The sequence below is a fragment of the Plecotus auritus genome (assembly GCF_963455305.1).
Source record: "Plecotus auritus genome assembly, chromosome: 7".
Lineage (NCBI taxonomy): Eukaryota > Metazoa > Chordata > Mammalia > Chiroptera > Vespertilionidae > Plecotus > Plecotus auritus.
This window is the reverse complement of record NC_137774.1, coordinates 120,549,231-120,573,595: the sequence shown is the minus strand read 5'-3', so window position 1 is coordinate 120,573,595 and position 24,365 is coordinate 120,549,231. Positions and strand designations below refer to the sequence as shown.

At 40.4% G+C, this 24,365-nt stretch overlaps 1 protein-coding gene across 1 annotated transcript in view; it reads right to left on the bottom strand.

Moving 5' to 3' along the window:
- The window catches only part of PCSK1 (proprotein convertase subtilisin/kexin type 1), a 40,989-nt gene extending 37,960 nt beyond the window's left edge, over nucleotides 1–3,029 (bottom strand). The window contains exon 1 of the mRNA XM_080677976.1: nucleotides 2,626–3,029. Coding sequence (XP_080534102.1) covers nucleotides 2,626–2,805 — 180 coding nt within the window. The 5' untranslated portion in view covers nucleotides 2,806–3,029. The remainder of the gene's footprint in view (nucleotides 1–2,625) is intronic.
- Between the last annotated feature and the right edge of the window lie 21,336 nt (nucleotides 3,030–24,365).

The following is a 24,365-nucleotide window of genomic DNA, read 5'->3' as shown; positions in this document are numbered from 1 at the left end:
TATTGATTTTAGAGAGGTGGAAGGGAGGGAGGAAGGGAGGGAGGGAGGGAGGGAGGGAGGGGGAGAGAGAGAGAGAGAGAGAGAGAGAGAGAGAGAGAGAGAGAGAGAGAGAGAGAGAATATCAATTGGTTGCTCTGATTGGGGGTAGAACCTGAAACCCAGGTATGTGTGCTGACCAGGAATCAAACCCATAACCTTTTGGTATATGAGAGGACACTCCAAACAACTGAGCCATACCAGCCAGGGTATCACCTAGAGAATTTTTAAATGGAGATCCTTAGGCCCTGCTCAAAGCCTAAACTTCAGGGAGTAAATCTGTTATAAGTTGTAGATTGAGTTGGGGAGGATAAACAGTAGCTATAGGAAAGATCACCAATGCTTAGCTCTATTTCTGCTATTTAACTGGTTTTGCTTACCCCCCAATCCTGAGGCCTTAAGGATCTCAGCTAACTTAGTGAAAACAGAGGGAGAAATAAGCAGAACCAGGAAAGCATTATTAGTTTTTTACAAAGAATTGTTATTTCTTAGACATTTGTTAGTAATGCCACTTTAACTGAAAATGGCTAGAGAAAATATAGCATATGCAAATCATGTGTAAATATAGATAGTTTTTCCTACTATTTTTTAAAGCTTGTGACTATGCCATTCCTTCCTTGAGGATCCTACCAAGAATTCTGATTTATTGTTTTTTAGTTTTGGTATTTGTGAATTTGAAAGGCAATTCCTATAATGAATGGTCCAGGTTTGGATGTATGCCTGTGGCTAATAGGTGAGAAAAGGAAGAGGGATTATCTTTTGCTCTCTCCCACAATCTCCTTCCACAGTTACCAGTTACAGTGTTATTTAGCTGTCCAAAGGTTATAAGATTAAGCCCCTAGTCTGCCCCCCATCCTTATAGGACACACAAGATCTCCATCATGCCCCTGATACACACCAGTACGATTCTGCTCACTCTCTCAAATACAATTCCTTGCAGTTTCCAAATAATTACTAAGCAGCTTTCTTTTTATCTCCGTTTCCCACAAGCGATTTTCGATGTCTGGAGTGCCTCTCCAATCTCATCATGCTTTCCTGTCAGACTTTGACTTCTTCCTAAACACTGTGCAAGTGCTTCTTCCTTTGTGCTGTCCTCTTTCACCCCTCCCCAATTCCCTTGCAACTTCAGTCCACAAAGATGGAGACTCTGGGTACAGCTATTGCTACACCAGTGACATGCCATTACAACCATTTGTTTCTAAACCAGTCTCCTCTAGCTTCTTGACGTTTTGAAAGTCTTTTCCTCCTAGTCCTCAGCCCCTAACACGGAGCCTGGCACAGAATAAGGTATGAACAAAAGCAAAAGTTTTGGTCTGCTGCTGGGACACGGAGAAGTCGATCTGTGTACTGAATTTTCTGCTGGGCATTTCAAAGGCAGTTTGGCTCATAAAGTTGGAGAACGAAGCTTCTGGCAAAGGGAAGGCATATTCCCCAGTGGATTCGCTCTATGGCGTAGCCTACGCCCACGCAGATTACTCATCTGTGACTTCAGCCACAGCTCTACCACCACCTCCAGAAAAAACCGCGCCAAAATGTTTTACAACTCCCTCCTCCTCCGCTCCACTCCCAAGGCAAGAGGTGAGAGCTTGATTCTAAGCCAAGGAACACTTAGATTCGAACTCACATCCCCTGGTTTCTCCCCTGAATTACGCAGCTATGCAGCCCATCCCGTTCCCCCCGCCCCCCACGCCCACCCTCATGCCTTAAAGCTCCCGCCCCGCTCCCAGCTGTCTATTAACACAGTCCTCACTTGGAGGCAAGTTTCCCTCACAAGCTGAAACCCCCAGGGATGCTATATGCATTTGGCTATGGAACAAGAAAGAAATAAATCCTTTCTCCACAGTCAGTTTTGAAGTTTGACCCTTTGGGCGGGGGTAGGAGTACTGCCCAGGCAAAGTTGTGAAGCTCGGACTTTGCAAGTTTTCGGGGAATTCCCCGGGCGTGAACAGCTGGTCCATATCTTTTACCCATCTTTTCTCCCGCCAGCTCCCCAGGCCCCCCAGCGACCCCCCAGCCTCTGGATCGCTAGTCCCGGCCACTGGTGCTCTCCCAACGCCCCAGACGCGCCCCCAAAGGCTTCCGCGGACACCTCCAAGCCTGTTTAGCCCCTTGCAACAGGACGTGGGTCTGATGCTGCCATATTGAAAGGAAGGAAACAGCCGGCTCCTGACGCAGACTGGCTGAGTCCCAGGGGACAGAGCGCACTGCCTCTCCCGCGCGGGGAGGGGGGTGGGGGGGGGGGCGCTTTGCTGGTAAGAGCTTGCGTGCATCTCAAGTTCGGTGAGTAAGTGTGGAGGGATTTTTCTTCAAACCGTGTGGGAACGGATTTCAATTCCAGAGCGGGCAACAGCAAGCATAAGCTCTACCCAGATGCAGCGGCTTCGTTCAGCCTGGCTGCGCCCAGCCCAAACAATAAATAATGCTAGCGTTTTCGCTCCCAGCCCGCAGGGGCGAGAGCTGAAGAAGCTCCCTGCTCTTTGCCACGGGGCTCAGGAGTGTGCAACCTGGGGCTCACTCTTGGGAGATCGCGCTTCAGTCCCGCCCGTCCCCTGGGTCCCCAGAAAGTTTCTTGAAAGTGCAAACTCTTACCTGACCCAAAAGGTCATAGCCCAGCTCTTCAGCTATGGCCGAGGCTGCCTCTGGTCCCCCGGGGATCTCCGCTGCCCATTCGTTCACAAACTGCCTCTTCGCTTTTACACTGTTCAATGCACACCAAGCGCAAAAGAGAGCGAAAGCAGTGCACTGCAGAGTCCAGGCTCCTCGCTGCATGGCTCACACACTCGCTGGCACAGAAGTGGGAAGCCGACGCGGGGAAGAAGCAAGATAGGAGGAAAGCCAGAAAGATTCCCTCTTTCCACTCTCAGGCTCTGGACCACCTCTCGCCCCGGTTGCTCTGTGAGAAGAGTGGAGGGACTCGAGGAGAGGCTGGGCGGTGGCGAGCGCTGAGTGCAGTTCTTTCGTCTCCGGCTGAGTGGAGCCCCAGCCCTTCCCCGCTGGAATGGAAATGAGTGTTTACACGTCAAATCTACGAAAGCCATCTCTTGACGTCAGATCTACCTGGACTAAGATCTAGATGGTATTCCTGACGGGGTGGAGAAGAGGCTAAAATAAGCAGCGAGGGATTAAGAAAAGGAAAGAACCATTTGCTGGGATCAGTTAACACTGTCCCTGTCTGATCATAAATTCTGTAGCTGTAAGAAACACCTTCACTTCTCAAAGAGAAGTGCCCCATTTGATGTAACTACCAAGAACCAAAGGCTGGGAGTGCAGTACACTTTCCCTCCCTTCTGTCCGTTTTCTTTATATTTATTTGATTATCTCTTGGGGGAGGGGAGAGAAGGATTTTTATAATGACCCTGAGGATGTTAATCATCACCTGCTTTAAAGAGCAGGGCGTTTAAATCTTTCCAATGGGGCAGGGGCTGGGAGGGCAGTAGAAGAAAAGCTTCTACTCCCCAGATTCTGATCTAAATTGCCTAAGAAAGTGAGCACGTCTGGAAAACAATGTTAGAGCAATATTTTTAAAAATGTATTTTAAACCACTCAAACCATCTTAATGAACAAGGTTACTTTTTTCTTTCCTGTCTCTCAATCTCAGTAAAAAAAAATGTCTAAAATTCTATTCTAGATATTGCAGAGCCCAGTATCACCCACTTTATAATGCTTATTGGAAAAATGATTAAGCACATGGTTTTTTAAACAGAAAATTATTTCTTTATTCACGAACCAGGAAGGGGCTAGGGACCCAAATGCTGTTGTGTTGACTGGGCAGAGAAAGAGCAGGTTTCATTAACTCCTAACTTTCCATTTTCCTTCAGTAGAGCTCTTCACTTTGGTTTTGAACTGAAACTATGCCATTACTTTCCCATAAAATGCACATTGTCTTCTTGTGGAAGAACGTTTTTCCATGGAAAGCGAATTATCAATTGTCTAAATCAACCCCCGCCCCAGGGAATGAGTTTAGTCTACCGTGGCGGAGCCTATTCCCATTCTGGAGGTTGAACCTGGCGGGGAAAGCCCTGGTGTGTAATATTCAGCACCGAGGAGTGGACAGCGCCACAGGCGCTTGTGATCGGAGCTGCCCTTCCTTCAGAGCCCCAGGACTGCCGCCCTTCTCCAACTGGCTAGAGCCAAGCTGTTTATCTTTTGTCCTGTGCCTTTCTTCTCTTTAAAATAGAAAATGGGATTTGACTGCAGAGGAGAAGTGTGGTTAGGTTCATGATCGTGACTACTTACATGGAACTCACGGGAACGTATTGGACTTAGCCCAAAAGTAAAATTGCAGGGAATCAAATCTCATACGTGAAAGGTTTTTTTTGTGTTTTTTTTTCTTTTTCTTTTTTTAACTCCCAACCGCCGGGGGGCGCAATCTATTTTAGAGAAAGAGAAGAAAAGGGATAAGATTGGAAAGAAGGCATGTTAGCTTGTGAAGAAAGGAAGCAAAAGATATCCTTTACAGAAAGCAAATGAAACTTGGTGGAGAATGCGGCTGGGTAGTACTAATTATTCAGTTGCCTCCATGTTTGCAGAAATTTGGACTACATTGATAATTTCTTTAAACATAAAGCTTAACAAAAATTAAAAAATGCCAATGTTAATGAGCCATGCGATGCAGTTAAGTGTATCACAATAATGTGAGTAACTCACATGAGATGTTGTGGAATGGTCTCAGATTGATGGCTCTTCTGTCTGCTCTGTAAATTCACATGTGTGAGTGTTGATGGCTACATAAACTGTCTTCTCTTCCCTTCATGCCTCAGCCTGAATTGTGGCCTCAAGCTCTCTAGGGTGTTTCATTTTCACAGTAGACAGATGCTGTGTGCTAGCAAAGCAAAAAAAAAAAAAAAAAAAAAAAAAAACTGTGGCAAATGTTTAATAGTGGTAGGTAAGGTTAGAGCAGAAAAAGTTTGCCCTTTCTTATTATTTTTTGAGAAAATCAATTTGGCAGAGTGTTGACAATGAGACCAGGGTCTCATTAATGAAACATTTGTCTTAAATGGAGCACCGTGCAAGCCTGGAATAAACATTTGGTTGATGTACTTAATAGGGTAAACTACTTCTCATAGTAGGAAGGTACTATCCCCATCCAAACAATATATATGAGTACTTTATTCAGAAATTGTCTGAATTTTATCTGATGAACATTATATGCCACAGTTTCTGGGATGTAGAAGAAATGAATGTTTACTAAGGCTAGGGGTGCACATTTAAATGTAGGATCCATATTAACTTTGTCAAATTAAGGGCTAACTAGCCTATCCTACTGTGTGGATCATAATAATAACCTCCAGGCCCATCAGTTTTGTATTTATATCATGAATTAGACGAGCCAAGTTAGTTTTAATAGCATTTGTTTCATTTGACTAGTTTACATATAAAACAGGATAATTAAGAAACTGAAGAAGATTGTATTTCTATTGTGAATTATCCAGTGAGTATCATGCCTTTCATAATTGCTCCCATCTGCCCAGTGATACAGTTAATTATTTATTAAGTTTTCTTGGAGAGTAATAAGAGCAAGGCTAGTATGAACAAGAAGTAAGAATATGTTCAAAGACCTATAGATCAACATATCTCTTTAGTCTTAGAAAACAAAATTTTAAACCCTGTGAAATTAAGTATTTACACTAAAGTGCCCAGAACAACGTGCTCAATAATTTATCACAAAGTGAATACTGGGGAGACCTGTATAGGACTTGGTAAAGAGATTCATTACATTTTTTAAGACATTTTATTTTTTTGTTTTGTTTTGTTAATCCTTACCCAAGGATATTTTCCATTGGTTTTTAGAGAGAGTGGAAGGGAGGGGGAGAGACAGAAATATCAATGTGAGATTCCCAGGGCTGGGGATCGAGCCTGCAACCAAGGATCGAACCCAGGAACTTTAGTCTGCGGGCTGACACGCTATACACTGAGCCAAACAGGCTAGGGCTCATTACATTTTCTTTATATAAAACAATTTTGGAAAGAAAAGAAAATATAATATTTGGGCAGTATATTAAAATTGAATATATATTACTTTGAATTGAGAAATACGAATATACTTCCATCCATATAACTTTTTGCTTCAAATCAAGTTTTATGTTTGAAAATCTATGTACTATTTCTAATAAAAACATTTTAATAAAAATATTTTCAAATTCTTGATAGCTGCTGTCAATGAAAAATTTTATTTGCACAAATAGAGAATAAATATTTTGAAATAACTTTTACAACCATTAAAACATTTGCAAAATTTGATTTTAAATATAGCAACTCTTCCTTTTACTTACCAAATTTACCATTGGAATGTCATAAAAGGATGTTATAGGTTTAAAATCCACCTAAACTTTATATGTCAAGTATTACAACTTATACTGAAATTCTAAATTTAAAAATACACACTGTTGTCCATGTCCATGAAAAAATAAGATAAAGTAAATTTTAAAAATACACATACCTTTTAGAGATGTTACCATGCACTTATTTTGCTACAAATGGGTAAACACGTTTAATGTATGAAAAAGCTGATATTGGGACCACCACCTCAAGATACATGGCTGACTTCCTTATCCCCCCGTGACTAAATTTTAGTGGGTAAGCACTCAGAACATGAACTTCTCCAGCAGATACACAGATCCTTTTCCCATGATGGAAAAGGACATGCTTGCAGCAAGTTGTTAAAGTAGATTTCAAGGTAATGGACATTCATTCAGCTTGACTGAGCCCACTGCCATGAGACCAGACCAATGAGGGCTAGGTGTCACTAATTATGATTGGCTGACTGACAATCTGGTTGGGTCTTTTCCCCAGGAGGCCAGGATCAAGCAACTTGCCTGTCTTTTCCAAAGGATGAGAAGATCATATATCTATATGAGGGACATCTATAATTCCACCAGTTGGGAAGTTCTGTTCTATAGGAATGGGGGTAAGAGAATAATAAAGCAAAGTCTGTACACTGAAAGTCTCTGAGGTAGATAACTAATTATAAAGGATTTTTGTTGAATGAACTAGATAAACAGTTAAAGTCTTGAATTTAATATATAATTGAATTATTAGAATGAAGAAATGAGTGCTGTAAATTACAATTATTGAAAATGACCAGTCATTTCTAATGAAAGTGGATAATTAAATGTAGTCATATACAAGTATTTATTAACAATTTTTATTTAATTAGAACAGGTTATTTTTGTCTGTTTTGATTGTTCATTTGTTGCTTTTTCTATATCTCACATATTAGTGAAATTATACAGTTCATATTTTTTTTCCATCTGACTTAATTCACTTAGCATAATACTCTCAAGATTGATCTATGTTGTCACAAATGGCAACATTTCATCTTTTTATGGCTGAGTAGTATCCCTTTGTTTATATGTACCATATCTGCTTTATCTAATCATTAATCCAAGGATGCTTGGGTTATTTCCATGTTTGGGCTATTATAAATAGCTAGAGGCCTGGTGCACGGATTCATGCACATTGAAAGGAAATTAATTAGAAGGTGGCCCTCGGGGTGGGACTGGGCGAGATGGGCCATACACGCCCTGGAGCCAACCTCCCGCAGTCCCCCCCAAGCCAGCCGCACCTGGGCGGCAATAGGGCTCGAAGGGTGTCTGCAGAATGAGCACGGTCCCTCCAACAGGTGGGGTCCCTCGGCCTGGCCTGTGGGTATCGGCCTGGCCTGTGGGGATCGGGCCGAAACCAGCAGTCTGACATTCCCCAAGGGGTCTCGGAGTGTGAGAGGTCACTCTGCAAAGTTGCTATCACTTGGCAGCTCCTGCATTGAGCGTCTGCCCCCTGGTGGTCAGTGCACATCAGACCTACCAGCACATTGGCTGGTCGGCCAGTCGGCTGGTCGCTTAGCCTTTTACATATATAGATGCTGCAATGAACTTTGGAGTACATATATCTTTATGAATAAGTGTTTTCAAATTTTTCAGGTAGCTACCCAGAAGAGGGATTGCTGGGTTGTATGGCAGCTCTATTCTTAATATTCTTATAAGGAACCACCATACTGTTTTCCATAGTGGCTGCACCAATTTACATTCCCACCAGCAGTGCATGAGAGTTCGCTTTTCTCCATATCCTCTCCAACACTTGTTATTTCTTGTATTATTTATAATAGCCATCCTAACAGCATGTGAGGTGGTATCTCATCATAGTTTTGATTTACATTTCTCTTATAATTGGTGATGTGAACTTTTTTTAAAAATATCTGTTGCCATTTATATATCTGCCCTGGAAAAATGTGTATTTGGTCTGCTGTCCATTTTCTAATCAGCTTGTTTTGTTTTTGTTGTTGTTGAGTTTTATGAGTTCTTTATATATTTTGGCTATTAGCCCTTTATCAGAGATATTGTTTGCAAATATCTTCCTCCATTCATTTGGTTGCAGTTTTGTTTTGTTAATGGTTTATTTTGCTGTGAGGAAACTTTTTTTGTTGGATGTAGTCCCATTTATTCACTTTTACTTTTACTTCCCTTGCCTTTGGGGTCAAGTTCACAAAGACCCCTCTGAGACCAAGATCCATGTTTAGTGCCTATATTTTCTTCTATGAATCTTACTGTTTTAGGTCTTATATTCAATTCTTCAATCCATTTTGACTTAATTTTTGTGTATGGAGTCAGATAGTAGTCTAGTTTTGTTCTTTTGCATGTGGCTTTTCAGTTTTCCCAACACTATTGAAGAGATTTTCCTTTCTCCATTGTTATGTTTTTGGCTCCTTTGTTGAAAATTAGTTGCTAGTATATGTATGAGTTTATATCTGGGCTCCCAATTCTGTTTCATTGGTCTGTTTGTCTGGTTTTCTGTCAATACCATTCTATTTTGATTACTGTAGATTTGTAATATAGTTTAGTCAGAGATTGTGACACCCCCAGCTTTGTGGAACAGGTTATTTTAAAATATGCATTTACTAAATGAGTTTTGGAATATTCCTGCTTCTGTTTCCAGGCAATGCTCCTGCTTCCTCTATGCTCTCAACCACTGCCATTTTCACATGGGAAACCCAGGATATAACTGCTTTCTCCCTGAAGTGTATTTTCCCATGAGAATTAGAGATTATCAGTATTGAAAAGTGACTTTAAGAGCTTTCTAGTTCCTTTTTCTCAGAGTGTGGTCCACACACCATCATGATAAGTATCACTTTGGAACTTGTTAGAAATTCAGTCTGTCAGCCCTCACTCTAGCTACTGAATCAAAATCTGCATTTTTAATGAGACCCTGGTGATTCATATGCAATTAAAGTTTGAGGAGCATTGATCTAGTTAACACTCCCCTAAATGTATGACACTCCCTGCAAATATTCTCAAGTGGTTAGGTAATTTTTGGTCACCCCAAACAGCCCATTCTTTAGTTTTGATCGGCTCAAATGATTACAAAGTCCTTCTTTATCATGACATAAATCTTTCCTCATTAACTACCTGTAGGCAAGCATACTGATTTTGCCTTGTAGCACCACACTGGTAAATCTCAAGCTCTTTTTTATATAACAGCTTTTCAGACTTTGCCTAACTTTTTTTTTTTTTACTTGTGGTTAAACATCTTTAGTTTTTAAAAAATAATTGCATCCTGGTTACTCTTGTCTAGACAGGGTCTATTTAACATACATTTAAAAATATGGCACCTATGCTCTAGCCAGTTGGCCTGCAGACTGAAGGATATAGGGTTCGATTCCAGTCAAGGACACATATCTAGGTTGTTGGCTCGATCCCTGGCCCTGGTTGGGGCACATGCGGGAGGCAACCAATAAATGGTCTCTCTCACATCGGATATTTCTCTCAGTCTCTCCCCCTCCTTTACACTCTTTCTAAAAACCAATGGAAAAAATATCCTCAGGTGAGGATTAACTAACTAACTAACTGACTAACTGACTGACTGACTGACTGACTGACTGACTAAATAAATAAATAAATAAATAAATAAATAAATAAATAAAATATGGCACCCAGAATTAAATGTAGTGTAGTTGGCCATACATGTGCTGATTAGAGCAAGAATTTTACCTCTTTTTGGAAACTATCCTGCCACTACAGCCTAGAATTGAAATAGCTTTATTTTTTTATTTATTGAAATAATAGTTTACTAGAATCTCTATTTGTAATCACATGTGCTGCTATTAAGTCACATTTCTAAACTGACTCACACTGTTTTTATGTTTCTGTTATCTGTGTGTAAGTGTAAGACTAATTTTATTTCCCTGACAGGATTTTAGCCTCTCAGGATGTCTGAAATCTTGATTTTATCATCCAGCAATTTGCTCCTAGCTTCATGCTGTATTCAAATTCAGTCAGTTTTTTCTTGGTGTCTTTATTCAGGCTATTATTAAAAAGATTTACAAAAACAGAAGATAGAGACACCAGAAACTGCCCTATAAGTTAATTGATTTAATAATCATTACACTTTAGAAACAGTTATAATTTACCTTAACAGTGACTGTTCAAAGGATAGTAGAAAGACCTTGTCACATAATATGCTGAAGTCCGGATACATAGCGTCTGTAAGGACTGATTGTTGCTGACAATAGTATTCTATGTCATGCTGGTGCTAGAGATGAATGTTTATTTTGTCAGGGATACAAACCAAATTTTTTAATACTAATTCTGAAATTGATGGTAGTCTCTTGATCTAGTTCATAGAACTTTCTTTTCATTCTTGGAACTGGGAATTTTTTACCATCTCTAGTCTTTCAGCACTGATTCTTGTCCTGCTTTCTAATATTCCTCAGTGATCTTTGACAGTGGTTCAAGTATCTCCCTTTTAGAATAAATTTATTGTTAATATCGCCTGTCCACTCCTCTTGAATCAGCTTCAGGAAGTAGTGATATAAACAGTATATATATATATATGTGCTCTCATTTCCAAGGTTCTTCCACAGTATGAAGTACATAGCTATTGGTACTTCTGGGATCACAGTTTTCCAGTTTATAATGCAGAGAGAAAAAGGACTTCCTTTTCATGCCCACTATGAAGATCCCAGAGAAGAACTCAAGGTGCAAGTCTTGGCCAACATGTCTGCCCAGGACCAATCACTGTAGCAGGAAAGTTTTAGTATTATTATTGGCCAGATGTCGGCCATGTGGTCAAGCTAGCATTTAAAAATGGGGTGAAGGTATTAGCTTTCCTGTGACTTGCAGCCATGGTTATTTCAGTGTTTTCAGTGAGAAACGAGCAATTCCCCAAAGGAAGTGTGGGGAGAAGGTCCCATAATAAAGGAAGCAAAGCATTAGGGAACTTAAACAACAATCACCATGCCCGTTAGCAGACAGAGAGTAAGTAAAGAATAGGCATTGACAATCTATATTTTCCCATTATAAATATTACTAGAGGCCCCATACACAAAATTCGTGCATGGGGGGAGAGGAGTCCCCTCAGCCCAGCCTGCACCCTCTCCAATCCGGGACACCTTGGGGGATGTCCGACTACTGGTTTTGGCCCGATCCCAGGGATCAGGCCGAAACCAGCAGTTGGACATCCCTCTCACAATCCGGGACTGCTGGCTCCTAACTGCTCTCCTGCCTGCCTGCCTGCCTTCCTGATCATCCCTAACTGCCCCCCCCCCCCCCTGCCAGCCTGATCACCCCTAACCACCTCTGCCTGCCAGGCTGATCACCCCTAACTGCCTCTGCCTGCCAGCCTGATTGCCCCCAACTGCCCCCCATCTGCTGGCCTGGTCACCCCCAACTGCCCCCCCTGATGGCCTGGTCGCCCCATGCAGCCTGCTGGTCAGTTGTTTGGTCGTCCCTTGCTAAGCCCAGCCTGGTCGCCCCACGCAACCTGCTGTTCGGTTGTTACTGTGAGGGTGTCGTACCAATTTGCATATTACACTTTTATTAGTATAGATTCCTTCTGTAGTTCGTGCATTCAAGCATCATTCAACATTTAAAAGCAAATATCAATGTTGAATTACTTAATGTAGACAAAAAAATAGAAAGATAGCATGTAATTAAATTAAATCCTTTAAAATTGTTTAAAGTAGGCATAGGGAGTAGGGTTGTGAAAAAAAGATAATTTCTTTTTATAACTTTTTATGTTTAAAAAATATTAGAGTACAAAAGCTGCAAAAACAGTACACAGAGCTTTTGTATACCCTTCACTCAACTTTCCCAAAGGTTTATGTCCTATGTATCTTTAGTACAATTAGTTAAACCAGGACATTAATATTGATATGATAATAGTAGCTACCCTACAGATTCTCTTCAAGTTGTTTTCATGATTAGATTGGAATTAAGCATTTTTTAGCAAGGAGTGATGGTGTGCTGTTTTCAGTGCCTTGATTCAGGAGGTATAGATACCCACATGTCTAATTCTAATGATCCTATCTCAGATCACTTGATTAAAGTGGCATTGGCCAGGTTATTGTCAACCATAAAGTTACTAATTAAGAAATAATATTTTTACTAAAAAATAAGTGCTGAAGTCATGATGAGAATACAGTATACTAATAATATCCAAATTTCTATTTTTTGGGGGGGGGGGGGAGAAAATAGAAATTGTACTTTCATGGACATTTGTATTCATGACCCTTGTTATTTCACATATCAGGAGATTGCTTTTCAGTACTTCTGGTTCTATTTGTTGCTTGCCCTATCTGGATTGAAGGTTGGCCCACTCTTTTAACTGCAATTAGAGACAGTTGTTTGAAGCCTGCTTTCTCTTGCCTGTTTACTATAGCTTCAGTACAGTTCTTCAACCATAAGCAGATTAATTCCAGCATTCCCTAGAGAGAGATGAGAAGCAATGGTAGGTTAGATCAATCCATGTTGTTTATTCTTCAGTGGTTCTGTTAGAAAGAAAGCCTGAAGATGACCAATCCTACAGCTGATGCTGGGAGGGGTGGGAGATCTTAAGCTGACGTGCAGCTCTGTTCTCAGTTGCTTATCTCTCTGCTCTGCCCTCCTGGGCCTCGTTGACCACCTCCAGCCGGGAAGAGAAAACAAATCTGTGAAAGCAGAATCGATCCACAGCACATTACTTTAAAAATTCTAAATTGGTTTCTGACACTTAGACTCAGATGTCATATAAAAATCTGGTTTCCTGGCTTCTTTTAAAAACTGGAAAATATGGGTCTGAATTCCTTTATAGCAACAGTCATTCCAACATTCTCAGACACTGAGACAAAGTGTCAATTTCTGCAATAATGTTTACACCCACTTTTTTTTCTTTTGACAGAGTGTAGGTATCCTTAACTGTATCAAAAGTGGGAAGACAAAACAGCAGAGGGAATCAGTGCTTGAAGACAATTTGCTCTTACACCTGACTTACTCCATTTCCTTATGGCATCTGCCTGTCTCCTCTGCGCATTTGTGTCTGCAGCTCTTTCCCTATATCCTCCTGCGGACTCTCTGATACTGTTCTGACCTGATCATGCTGTAGCCATAGCTCTTTATCCACAGCAAGAACGAGACATTTATCCAGTGATGTCAGTGGTGTATTAAAGTCCCCTACTATGATTGTATTGTTATCTATCTCTCTCTTGATATCTTCCAGGAGATTTTTTATGTATTTGGGTGCTCCTGCATTGGGTGCATATATGTTTATCAGGGTTATATCCTCTTGTTGTATCGATCCCTTTAGTAATATGAAGTGGCCTTCCTTATCTCTCGTTATGGCCTTCACTTTGAGGTCTATTTTGTCAGATATAAGTATTGCTACCCCAGCTTTTTTTTCATTTCCATTTGCCTAAAAGATGTTTTTCCATCCCTTCACTTTCAGTCTGTATGAGTCCCTTATTCTGAGGTGGGTCTCTTGTAGACAGCATATATATGGGTCATGTTTTTTTATCCATTCAGCCACTCGATGTCTTTTGATTGGAGCATTTAGTCCATTTACGTTTAAAGTTATTATTGAAAGGTACTTGTTTGTAGCCATTTTTATTTTTTGAGGTTGTGTTCCTTCTTACCTTTTTGTTTCTTCTTTTTACAGCATTCCCTTTAGCATTTCTTGCATTGCTGGTTTGGTAGTGATAAACTCCCTTAGCCTTTTTGTTTGTCTGTGAAGCTCCTGATTTCCCCTTCAATTTTGATTGATAGTCTTGCTGGATAGAGTATTCTTGGATTGAGTCCCTTGCTTTGCATCACTTTGTATATCTCCTTCCATTCCCTTCTAGCTTGATGTGTTTCTGTTGAAAAATCATTTGATAATCTGATGGGGGATCCTTTGTAGGTAACTCTCTGTCTCTCTCTTGCAGCCTTTAAGATTCTCTCTTTGTTGATAACATTTGCCATTGTAATTATGGCGTGTCTTGGTGTGGGTCTTTTGGTATTCATCTTGCTTGGGACTCTTTGTACTTGAGTAACTTTTTTCTTCCCCATATCAGGGAAATTTTCTGTCATTATTTCTTCAAATAAATTTTCTAATCCTTTCTGCTCTTCTTGTCCTTCTAGCACCCCTATTATACGTATGTTATTTTGTTTTGCATTGTCACAAAGCTCCCTTAGACTCTCCTCCTGCTTTTAATACACCACTGACATTATTGGATAAATCCTCTAGACAAAAATATCAGCAAAGAAACAACAATCCTAAATGACTCACTAGATCAGATGGACTTAATTGACATCTTCAGAACATTTCACCCCAAATCTGTGGAATATACATTCTTCTCAAGTGCACATGGGACATTTTCAAAAATAGACCACATACTGGGTCACAAGCAAAGTCTCCCCAAATTCAAGAAGATTGAAATCATACTAAGCATCTTTTCAGACCACAATGGCATAATATTAGAAATAAACTACAATAAAAACAATCTAAAACACTCAAACACTTGGAAGCTGAATAGCATGTAAATATTGATTGGGTTACCAATGAGATCAAAGAAGAAATTAAAAACATTCTAGAAACTAATGACAATAAAAACACAACAATCCAAAACCTGTGGGACACAATGAAAGCAGTCCTGAGAGGGAAGTTTATAGCTCTACAGGCCTACCTCAAAAAACAAGAAAAAATGGAAGTAAATCATCTAATGCTACAACTCAAAGAATTAGAAAGAGAGCAACAAGAAAATCCCAGAGTGAGCAGAAGGAAGGAGATAATAAAGATTAGAGCAGAAATAAATGACATAGAGACCACCCCCCAAAATAATACAAAAGATCAATGAAACCAAGAGCTGGTTCTTTGAAAGGCTAAACAAGATTGATGAACCTCTAGCCAGGCTCAGCAAGAAGCAAAGAGAGAGGACTCAAATAAACAAAATCAGAAATGATAGAGGCGAAATAACAACAGACTCCACCGAAATACAAAAGATTGTTAAAAAATACTATGAACAACTCTATTCCAACAAACTAGACAACCTGGAGGAAATGGACATATTCCTAGAAAACTACAACCTTCAAAAACTCAATCAGGAAGATTCTAAAAATCTCAATAGGCCAGTAACTATGGAAGAAATTGAAGCAGTCATCAAAAAGCTTCCAGCAAACAAAAGCCCAGGCCCAGACGGCTTCACAGGAGAGTTATACCAAACATTCAAGGAAGAACTAAAACCTATCCTCCTCAGACTATTCCAAAAAATTCAAGAGGAAGGAACACTTCCAAACTCATTCTATGAAGCCAGCATCACCCTAATACCAAAACCAGATAAAGGCAACACAATGAAAGAGAATTACAGGCCAATATCCCTCATGAACATAGATGCCAAAATCATCAACAAAATCCTAGCAAATCGAATCCAGCAGTACATCAGAAAGATCAGACACCAAGACCAAGCAGGATTTATACCAGGGATGCAAGGATGGTACAATATCTGCAAATCAATAAACATGATACATCACATAAACAAATTGAGGGGGAAAAAATCACATAGTCATATCAATTGATGCAGAAAAAGCATTTGACAAAATCCAACACCCTTTCTTGATAAAAACTCTCAGCAAGGTGGGAATAGAAGGATCATACCTCAACGTCATAAAAGCCATATATGATAAACCCACAGCCAGCATCACACTCAATGGACAAAAACTAAAACCATTTCCCCTAAGAACAGGAACAAGACAGGGATGCCCTCTCTCACCACTCCTGTTTGACATAGTACTGGAAGGACTAGCCATTGCTATCAGGCAAGAAGAAGGAATAAAAGGCATCCAAATTGGAAAAGAAGAAGTAAAACTGTCTTTATTCACAGATGACATGATACTGTACATAGAAAACCCCAAAGACTCAATCAAAAAATTATTAGACTTAATAAACGAATTTGGCAATGTAGCAGGATACAAAATTAACACCAAGAAATCTATGGCATTTCTATACACCAATAGTGAACTTACAGAAAGAGAGACTAAAAAAGCAATCCCATTTACCATCATACCAAAAAAATTAAGATACCTAGGAATAAACTTAATGAAAGAGGTAAAACACCTATACATGGAAAACTACAGGACACTGAAAAAAGAGATAGAGGAAGATATAAACAGATGGAAGAACATAGCGTGTTCATGGATTGGTAGAATCAACATCATCAAAATGTCCATTCTATCCAAAGCAATCTATAGATTCAATGCAATCCCCATTAAAATACCAATGGCATATTTCACAGACCTACAACGAACTTTCCAAAAATTCATCTGGAATAAAAAAAGAGCCCGAATAGCTGCAGCAATCCTGAGAAAGAAGAACAAAGTAGGTGGGATCTCAATACCAGATATCAAGCTGTATTACAAAGCAACTGTTCTCAAAACAGTCTGGTACTGGCACAAGAACAGACATGTAGATCAATGGAATAGAATAGAGAACCCAGAAATCGACCCAAACCACTATGCCCAATTAATATTCGACAAAGGAGGCATGAACATAAAATGGAGTCAAGACAGTCTCTTCAATAAATGGTGTTGGTAAAATTGGACAGATACATGAAAAAAGATGAAACTAGACTACCAACTTACACCATACACAAAAATAAACTCAAAATGGATAAAGGACTTAAACATAAGACGGGAAACCATAAAAATACTAGAGGAATCCACAGGCAGCAAAATCTCAGACATATGCTGAAGCAACTTCTTCATTGATACTGATCCTAGGGCAATGGAAAATAAAGAGAAAATAAACAAATGGCACTACATCAAAATAAAAAGCTTTTGCACAGCAAAAGAAACCATCAACAAAACAATAAGAAAGACCACTACATGGGAGAACATATTTGCCAATGTTATCACTGATAAGGGTTTAATCTCCAACATTTACAGGGAACTCTTACAACTCAACAAAAGGAAGATAAACAATCCAATCAAGAAATGGGCAATGGACCTAAATAGAAACTTTTGGAAAGAAGATAGAAGGAAGGCCAAGAGACATATGAAAACATGCTCAAAGTCACTAATTATCGGAGAGATGCAAATCAAAATGACAATGCGGTACCATCTCACACCTGTCAGAATGGCTATCATCAACAAATCAATAAATGACAAATGTTGGCGAGGATTCAGAGAAAAAGGAACCCTGGTGCACTGCTGGTGGGAATGCAGATTGGTGCAGCCACTGTGGAGAACAGTATGGAGTTTCCTCAAAAAACTAAAAATGGAACTCCCATTTGACCCAGTAATACCACTTCTAGGAATATATCCCAAGAAACTAGAAACACGAATCAGAAAGGATATATGCACACCTATGTTCATAGCAGCACAATTCACCATAGCTAAGATTTGGAAACAGCCTAAGTGCCCATCAGCAGATGAGTGGATTAAAAAACTGTGGTACATCTACACAATGGAATACTACGCTGCACTAAAAAAGAAGGAATTCCTACCATTTGCAACAACATGGATGGAACTGGAGAGCATTATGCTAAGTGAAATAAGCCAGTCAGAGAAAGATAAGTATCACATGATCTCACTCATTTGTGGAATATAATGAACAACATAAACTTATGAACAAAAACAGTTCCAGAGACAGAGAAACATTGATCAGACCATCAAACTTCGGGGGGGAAGGTAGGGGAGGTTGGGGGGAAGGGGGAAAGATCAACCAAAGGACTTGTATGCATGCATATGGGCCTAACCAATGGACACAGACAACAGGGGGATGAGGGCATGAGTGGGGGGAATGGGGGGGGAATGGGGGAAGAAGAACACATATGTAACACCTTAATCAATAAAGAAATTTAAAAAAAGAAGAACAAGGTAAACACCAGTGAGTCTAGTATCTTAAGTAAACATGTATTGGCTAGGTCTGGCTTGTTACATCCCAGGGAGAAACTAACAGGTGTCAATAGTTCATTCCTAGTCCTGGAACTTTGAAAAGAGATGGACTTGTGTGTGTGAGGGGTGGGGTGGGGGTGGGGTGTTACAAGGCAGAGGGATCAATTTAAGGTCATTCATATTCTTCTGACTCTCTAGACTAGACTAATCAGAAATCTAGGGTGGGGCTACACCTGCACACAGGGAAATGTGAAGGTTGGGATTGGGAAAGCTGGGGAAAATGAGTGTGAGAATGTTTTGTGGTGTGCAATGGCCGGTGCTCCAGTTTCTCCTTTGCTGGTGCTGTTAATGGACAACGCAGAAGGAGTGGCTTTCATTTAATTTATAAGGTGAGTTAAGAGTTGACTGGAAACCTACATCATTTGAAACACTGGGCCCAAACTCTAGAAGGACACTCTTTTGAAAAGCAGGGAACACAGAGGTAAGCGCAGACTCTAGAGCTGGACTGCCTAGGATTGAATCCCAGCTCTCCCACCAATTAGCTGGGATGTTTGGGCATGTTTTTGACCCTTCTTTGTTTTAATTTCCTCATTTGTAAAACAGGGCTGTAATAGTAACTTGCCTGATGCAGTGATTATATAAAACATGCCTATAACATTGACTAGTACAAATAAATGATTGTTATTTTTATTAAGAAAATAGCATCCTGGAATCACCACAGTTTGTCATTAAAATATTTTCGAGTGGGGTGAAGATTGTGTGGTTGTGGAGGCACGCTGGATGGGGTGATGACTTCAGAGCTTAAACCTGCTCAGCTCTGGCATCCAGTTCTCATATGTCTCTCTCCTCTTGCCCTACTCACTAGTTTCCAATGTGCTCCCCTTCCTTTTTTATTTCTTTATATCCTACTCTTGCTTATTCTTGGTGGATTTTTCCCATAAGCCTGCTGAGAGAAGCAGGATAGATTTGATTAGCTCCAGTTCACTGCAATGCAGATTAGTGAAGAAATTTACCCACGGCTCCACAGCTGACTTCACCAATTTGAGCAGTTGGATTTGATTTCGTGGTGGAGGATAAACAGTGACTAAGGGTAACAGGAAGACCTAGAGTGTTGCTCCCTCTAAACACGTTCTTTAAAACTGGCACCTTAAAAAAATAAGGTACCATGTAGACTCAACATCTTTATCAGTAAGTATAATGGAAAAGTATTGTGTGAAAGTATGAGTCAGTGTGTCCAACAGTCAACATCAGGAGTGGTGGTCAGACCGGAAGGCTCACAGAGAGAATAGTCAAAGGGGGCACCTTTTTTAAAAAAATTACTTACTTTTGTCCTGGCCAGGTTGCTCAGTTGATTGGAGCATTGTCCTGCGCACTAAAAGGTTGCGAGTTTGATTCCCAGGCAGGGCACATACCTAAGTTACAGGGTTTTGTTTGTTTGTTTGTTTGTTTGTTTTTAAATATATCTTTATTGATTTCAGAGAGGAAGGGAGAGGGAAAGAAAGACAGAAACATCAATGATGAGAGAGAATCATTGATTGGCTGCCTCCTGCACGTCCCCTACTGGGGATCAAGCCCGCAACCCAGGCATGTGCCCTTGACCAGAATCGAACCTGGGACCCTTCAGTCCGCAGGCTGACGCTCTATCCACTGAGCCAAACCAGCTAGAGCCTAAGTTACAGGTTTGATTCCCTTTCAGGGATGTATGGGAGCCAACCAATCGATATTTCCCTCACATCAAAGTTTCTCTCTTGCACTCTCAAAAAAAAAAAAAAAATCAATAAAAGCATATCCTCTAGTGAGGATTTAAAAAAAATTTACTTACTCTTCCACCTTGTCCTTGTGATATTAGAACCAGCCTGTGATCCTACCTGTAATTGAGTAGTAACACACTACTTCATTTCCATTTCCTAACTTTATGTGGGAACGGTTAGATCCAGCCCATGTGCATCATGATTATGAAAGTATGATGGTAACTGACAGTTATATGGTACTTTATACTTCTCACAATGATTTCACATCTACTGGTTTCTCATTACACCATTGTTACCAATCCCATTTCACAGACAAGTAACCTAAATCCCAAGCAGGTGAGGCCATCAGAGATTGCATAATTAAAACTACAGACCTAAAACTGGAACCTGGCCTGCAGTGCTTCTATTCCCATTTGCATGCATTATTTTGACATTTAATAGTTTGAGCACTTGAGGGTGTGAGTCCTCTCTGCCCCTTATTAGCATTGTTAATTAGTACAATTTACTTAACCTGAAGCTTCAGCTTTTTTATCTGTTGAAGCAGGGGAAATAATATTGACTACTACTTATGAGGACTGAAGGTGACTAGATCATGTAAGTCAGTTAGAACAGGATGTGGCACACCTTACGTGCTCAGGAAAGGCTAGCAGTCATGATTATTGGTCTGTCTTCTCTTGTCACTTTCTTGGCTTTGCATCAAAGAGAACTGCCCATTGTTTGAGATTAATCCCAGAAGCACTATGTCTCTGGGTTTATACTATCTTAAAATATTATTACCCTTTTTTGGTAAGATTGGAAGGTTGAAAAATAAATGAGTTAAATTGGACAGCACCTCTGGTTTTAGTACCCAGCGTATAGTAGGCCATAATTTTCAAACAGTTTATTATACATAAAACTCACGTGGGGTGCTTCTTTAAAATTCAAATTTCTAAGTATCCCTCTTCCCATTATGATTCTGGGATAGTGTGGAGAATAGGAATCTGCAGACTTTAACATAGACCCTTGGGGTCATAAGAAACCCTATTAAAGACTCTTAACTAGTCTTGGCTCCTCCCCTACTGCTGCTGCAGTTTCTTTTCCTTCTCACCACTCTCCTCCTCTCTTCTTCCTTCTTCCTTTTTCATTGTCACAGCCATCATCATCCTCTTCTCTATCTTCTCATTTCTTTCTTCATCTCCTCCAACCGCTTCCTTTTCTCCATCTCCTGCTTCTTAGCATTTCAAATAGGCTGTCCGAGGTTATTTTCCACTATTAGGCTAGCTCTATTATTATCTCTTTCGAGAAAATGCCACTGAGCCTAGGGGGGAAATACAGAGTAATTACTGAAAGAAAATTATATATATATATAACTTCCCTGGAGCCAATTAGGAAAAAAATCATTAGGTTGGAGTGATACTTTGCTCACACATTGCTGTAGGGCTCTAGCCCTCTTACTAAGAGTCAAATAGCCCATATTTTTTTCCAGAGCTTATTGATGAATGTTGGAGCCAAACTTAATGCCCTGACAGTAAATTTTAAAGTCTTTCTATAACGATGCATAACTAGATATAGAATTATTATATATACAATCCAATAGAAATCTTACTTATATTAGTCATTTGCTTCAAGTCAGATAGGAACTCCAAGAAAAAATGTTGTCAGTCCCCAGTCCCCACTCCCAATCCCCAATATATGGTACCTAGGTGCTGGGAAACTAAGGAAGAGAACCAAGTGCCCAATAGGAAACCACTTAAGCTTACAAGATACAGTCATCTGTTTGGGCACTATGACTACATTGCTTCAAAGAAAGTAGGTAGTCACAATTATTGTTACCGGTAGAAATGGGGTCCTTGCAGTGTCACGAGAAAAGCATTTTGGGGACTACCGTGGGAGAATGAGGTATGGTAGTAAGATGTATTGAAGCTGGAGCAGACACAAATGTACTGTCCTAGGTTCAGCTCTGCCCCACTATGGAAGAAGTCCAGCCTTGTCTTCATCAAGCCCAGAAGAAAGGCTAAAGTCCAGGAATTCTGTGCCATTGGTTTAGTCCATGTCAAAGCTTAGTCCAGTTCAGCCTTTACTGTCTGGCTAGCTAGTCGCTATTCCCAGCTGCACTCTGGTCGGCCCTGCGTTATTGTACCCAGGCTTGCACTTTGGGGCCACATGGCTGCTAGGCCGGCATGGCTGCTACAAACAAATGGGGCACACGGCAAGTGCATGTTACTTGGAGTGAGGGGGGAAAAGAGAGGGAGAGAGAGAGGGAGCAGGAGAGGGAGAGGGAAAGAAAGAGAAAAATTGCCTTTGTTATCTCAGGCTTGGGAAGGACCAGGTGCTCTTTCAAACTAACCAACCAGCTTCCCAATCCTTCCCGTAAGCTGGTGCTGGGTCCTCCCCCTCACCAATCCATTTCCTAGATCTTCCAAGGTCCTGTGTTCCTTATCCAATCCGAACCTTTTTCCAGACTAGACAGACAAGCCTTTATGGTCACCATTTTGGCTCCTAGTGTGCATGCCTCATAGTAGAAGCACCTCCCCCTATGCCATCTTGGCTTCTACTTGGCATGTGCCCAGGAGAGGAATTCATCCTTCATTGTTTTATCTCTCCCTCGGTAATCCTGGATAATGACTGGTAATGATCCTTCCTGCCCACTTCGGGGATTCGGTATGGTGGTCGGAGGATGCAGCAGTCCCCTGAGGACTGTGTGAAGCTGTAGCTTCTTAGTGAAGCCGGCTTATGGTCTGATTCAGCTCCCTAGTTTATTAGGCTTAATAATGTCTGATTCCCTTTGCTCCCTTCCTTTATTAATATCTAGCTATCTGTCCTAACATTGCTAGCTTTTAAATAAATATAGTCATTCAAAGTGTTATTTAGCCCAAGTTATAGATTTGATTATCAGTAGTTGTCAATTAATGTTGCACATTAGAATCATTTCAGTAGCTTTTAAACAATACTGATGCCATGGCCCTATACCCAGAGATTTTGATTGAATTGGTGTGGCATGGAATATGTGTAGGTGGTTCTACTGAACACCAAGGAATGAAATGACTTCTAATTGACCTGGATCAAATTTACTTGACAAGCCCTGGTCGGGTATCTCAGTGGGTTAGAGTGTTGTCCCAATATGCCAAAGTTGTGGGTTCATACAAGAAGCAACCAATGAATGCATAAATAAGTGGAACAACAGATCACTGCTTCTCTTCCCTCTCCCTTCTCTCTCTCTAAAATCAATCAATAAAATTTTTTTAATTACTTGACAATATCTTGCTGTCTTCCTCTGCAAGGAAGATTAAGACTAGCTATAAAATGAAGCAGAACACTTTAATATTTTGCTCTCAACTCATGCCTATTTTAGGGAAAGTGAAATATGGAGTCTAGGATTTCTTCTTAATTGTCTCAATTCTCCATTTCACTTTGATAGGGTATACTTGATAGTGTCCAAATAGTCTCAGCACTTAATAAGATATAGAACAGCCGTGGGCAAACTACGGCCCGTGGGCTGGATCCGGCCCATTCGGCTGTTCTATCCAGCCTGCGGAGCCGAAAAAGCGGAGGGTTCTCTTGCTCTCCCCTCTGCTCCTTCACCAGCAGCAGTGTTAACATGGCAACGTCGGGAAACACGGCCGCAGCTCCTTCTTCTGAGTGGGCGGATTTATATCCTCCCATTCAGTAGAAGGAACAACCTCTCAATCTTCCAGAGGCTCCTTGTAATGCCCGCGGACGCATCCCCCAACATCACCCTGGGAATGCGTAGACATGTTATTGTGGTGATGTAGGGAGACACACCTTTGGAGAGCACAGTATCAGAGCATTAGCTAAAAAGGAGACCAACAACACTGTTCCCACTGAAGTTGATGTTTTAAAGACCAAAAACCTTTCAACCCAGTCTACATTGCCATCTACATCTACGTCCCGGGCATAATTTGGAAGCTGCATTAAAGAAAATGTTTAATTTACTGTTTACACATTTTGTTCTTTTCTATTTGTTTTAGTTTTAAATTATTTTATTATATTTAAGTTTAATTTGAAAGGCTTTTGTACCTTTCCTTTGTTAGGCAATTTTATTTTGCCTTTGCCATCTTCAATATAAGGTATGTTATTGTGCTATGATTCCTCCATTTTTTGAAGTTTCAAATTATAATAATTAGTGCTTACATTCTTCTTGTTAAAATGTTTGAAATGAATAAAACTATTGAAATAAAAAAAAGACCGTACCCTTTTATGTAATGATGTTTACTTTGAATTTATATTAGTTCACACAAACACTCCATCCATGCTTTTGTTCCGGCCCTCCGGTCCAGTTTAAGAACCCATTGTGGCCCTCAAGTCAAAAAGCTTGCCCACCCCTGATATAGAATCTCAAGGACATTCCAAGTGAATTTTAGTAATAAAAGAAACAAAAGGAAGGAGCTAATTAAGTCTGCTGGTTAATATTTTCTCTTGACTGAATGAGAGTAGACATAGAAGCAGCCATAGGAGTTGAGAGTTT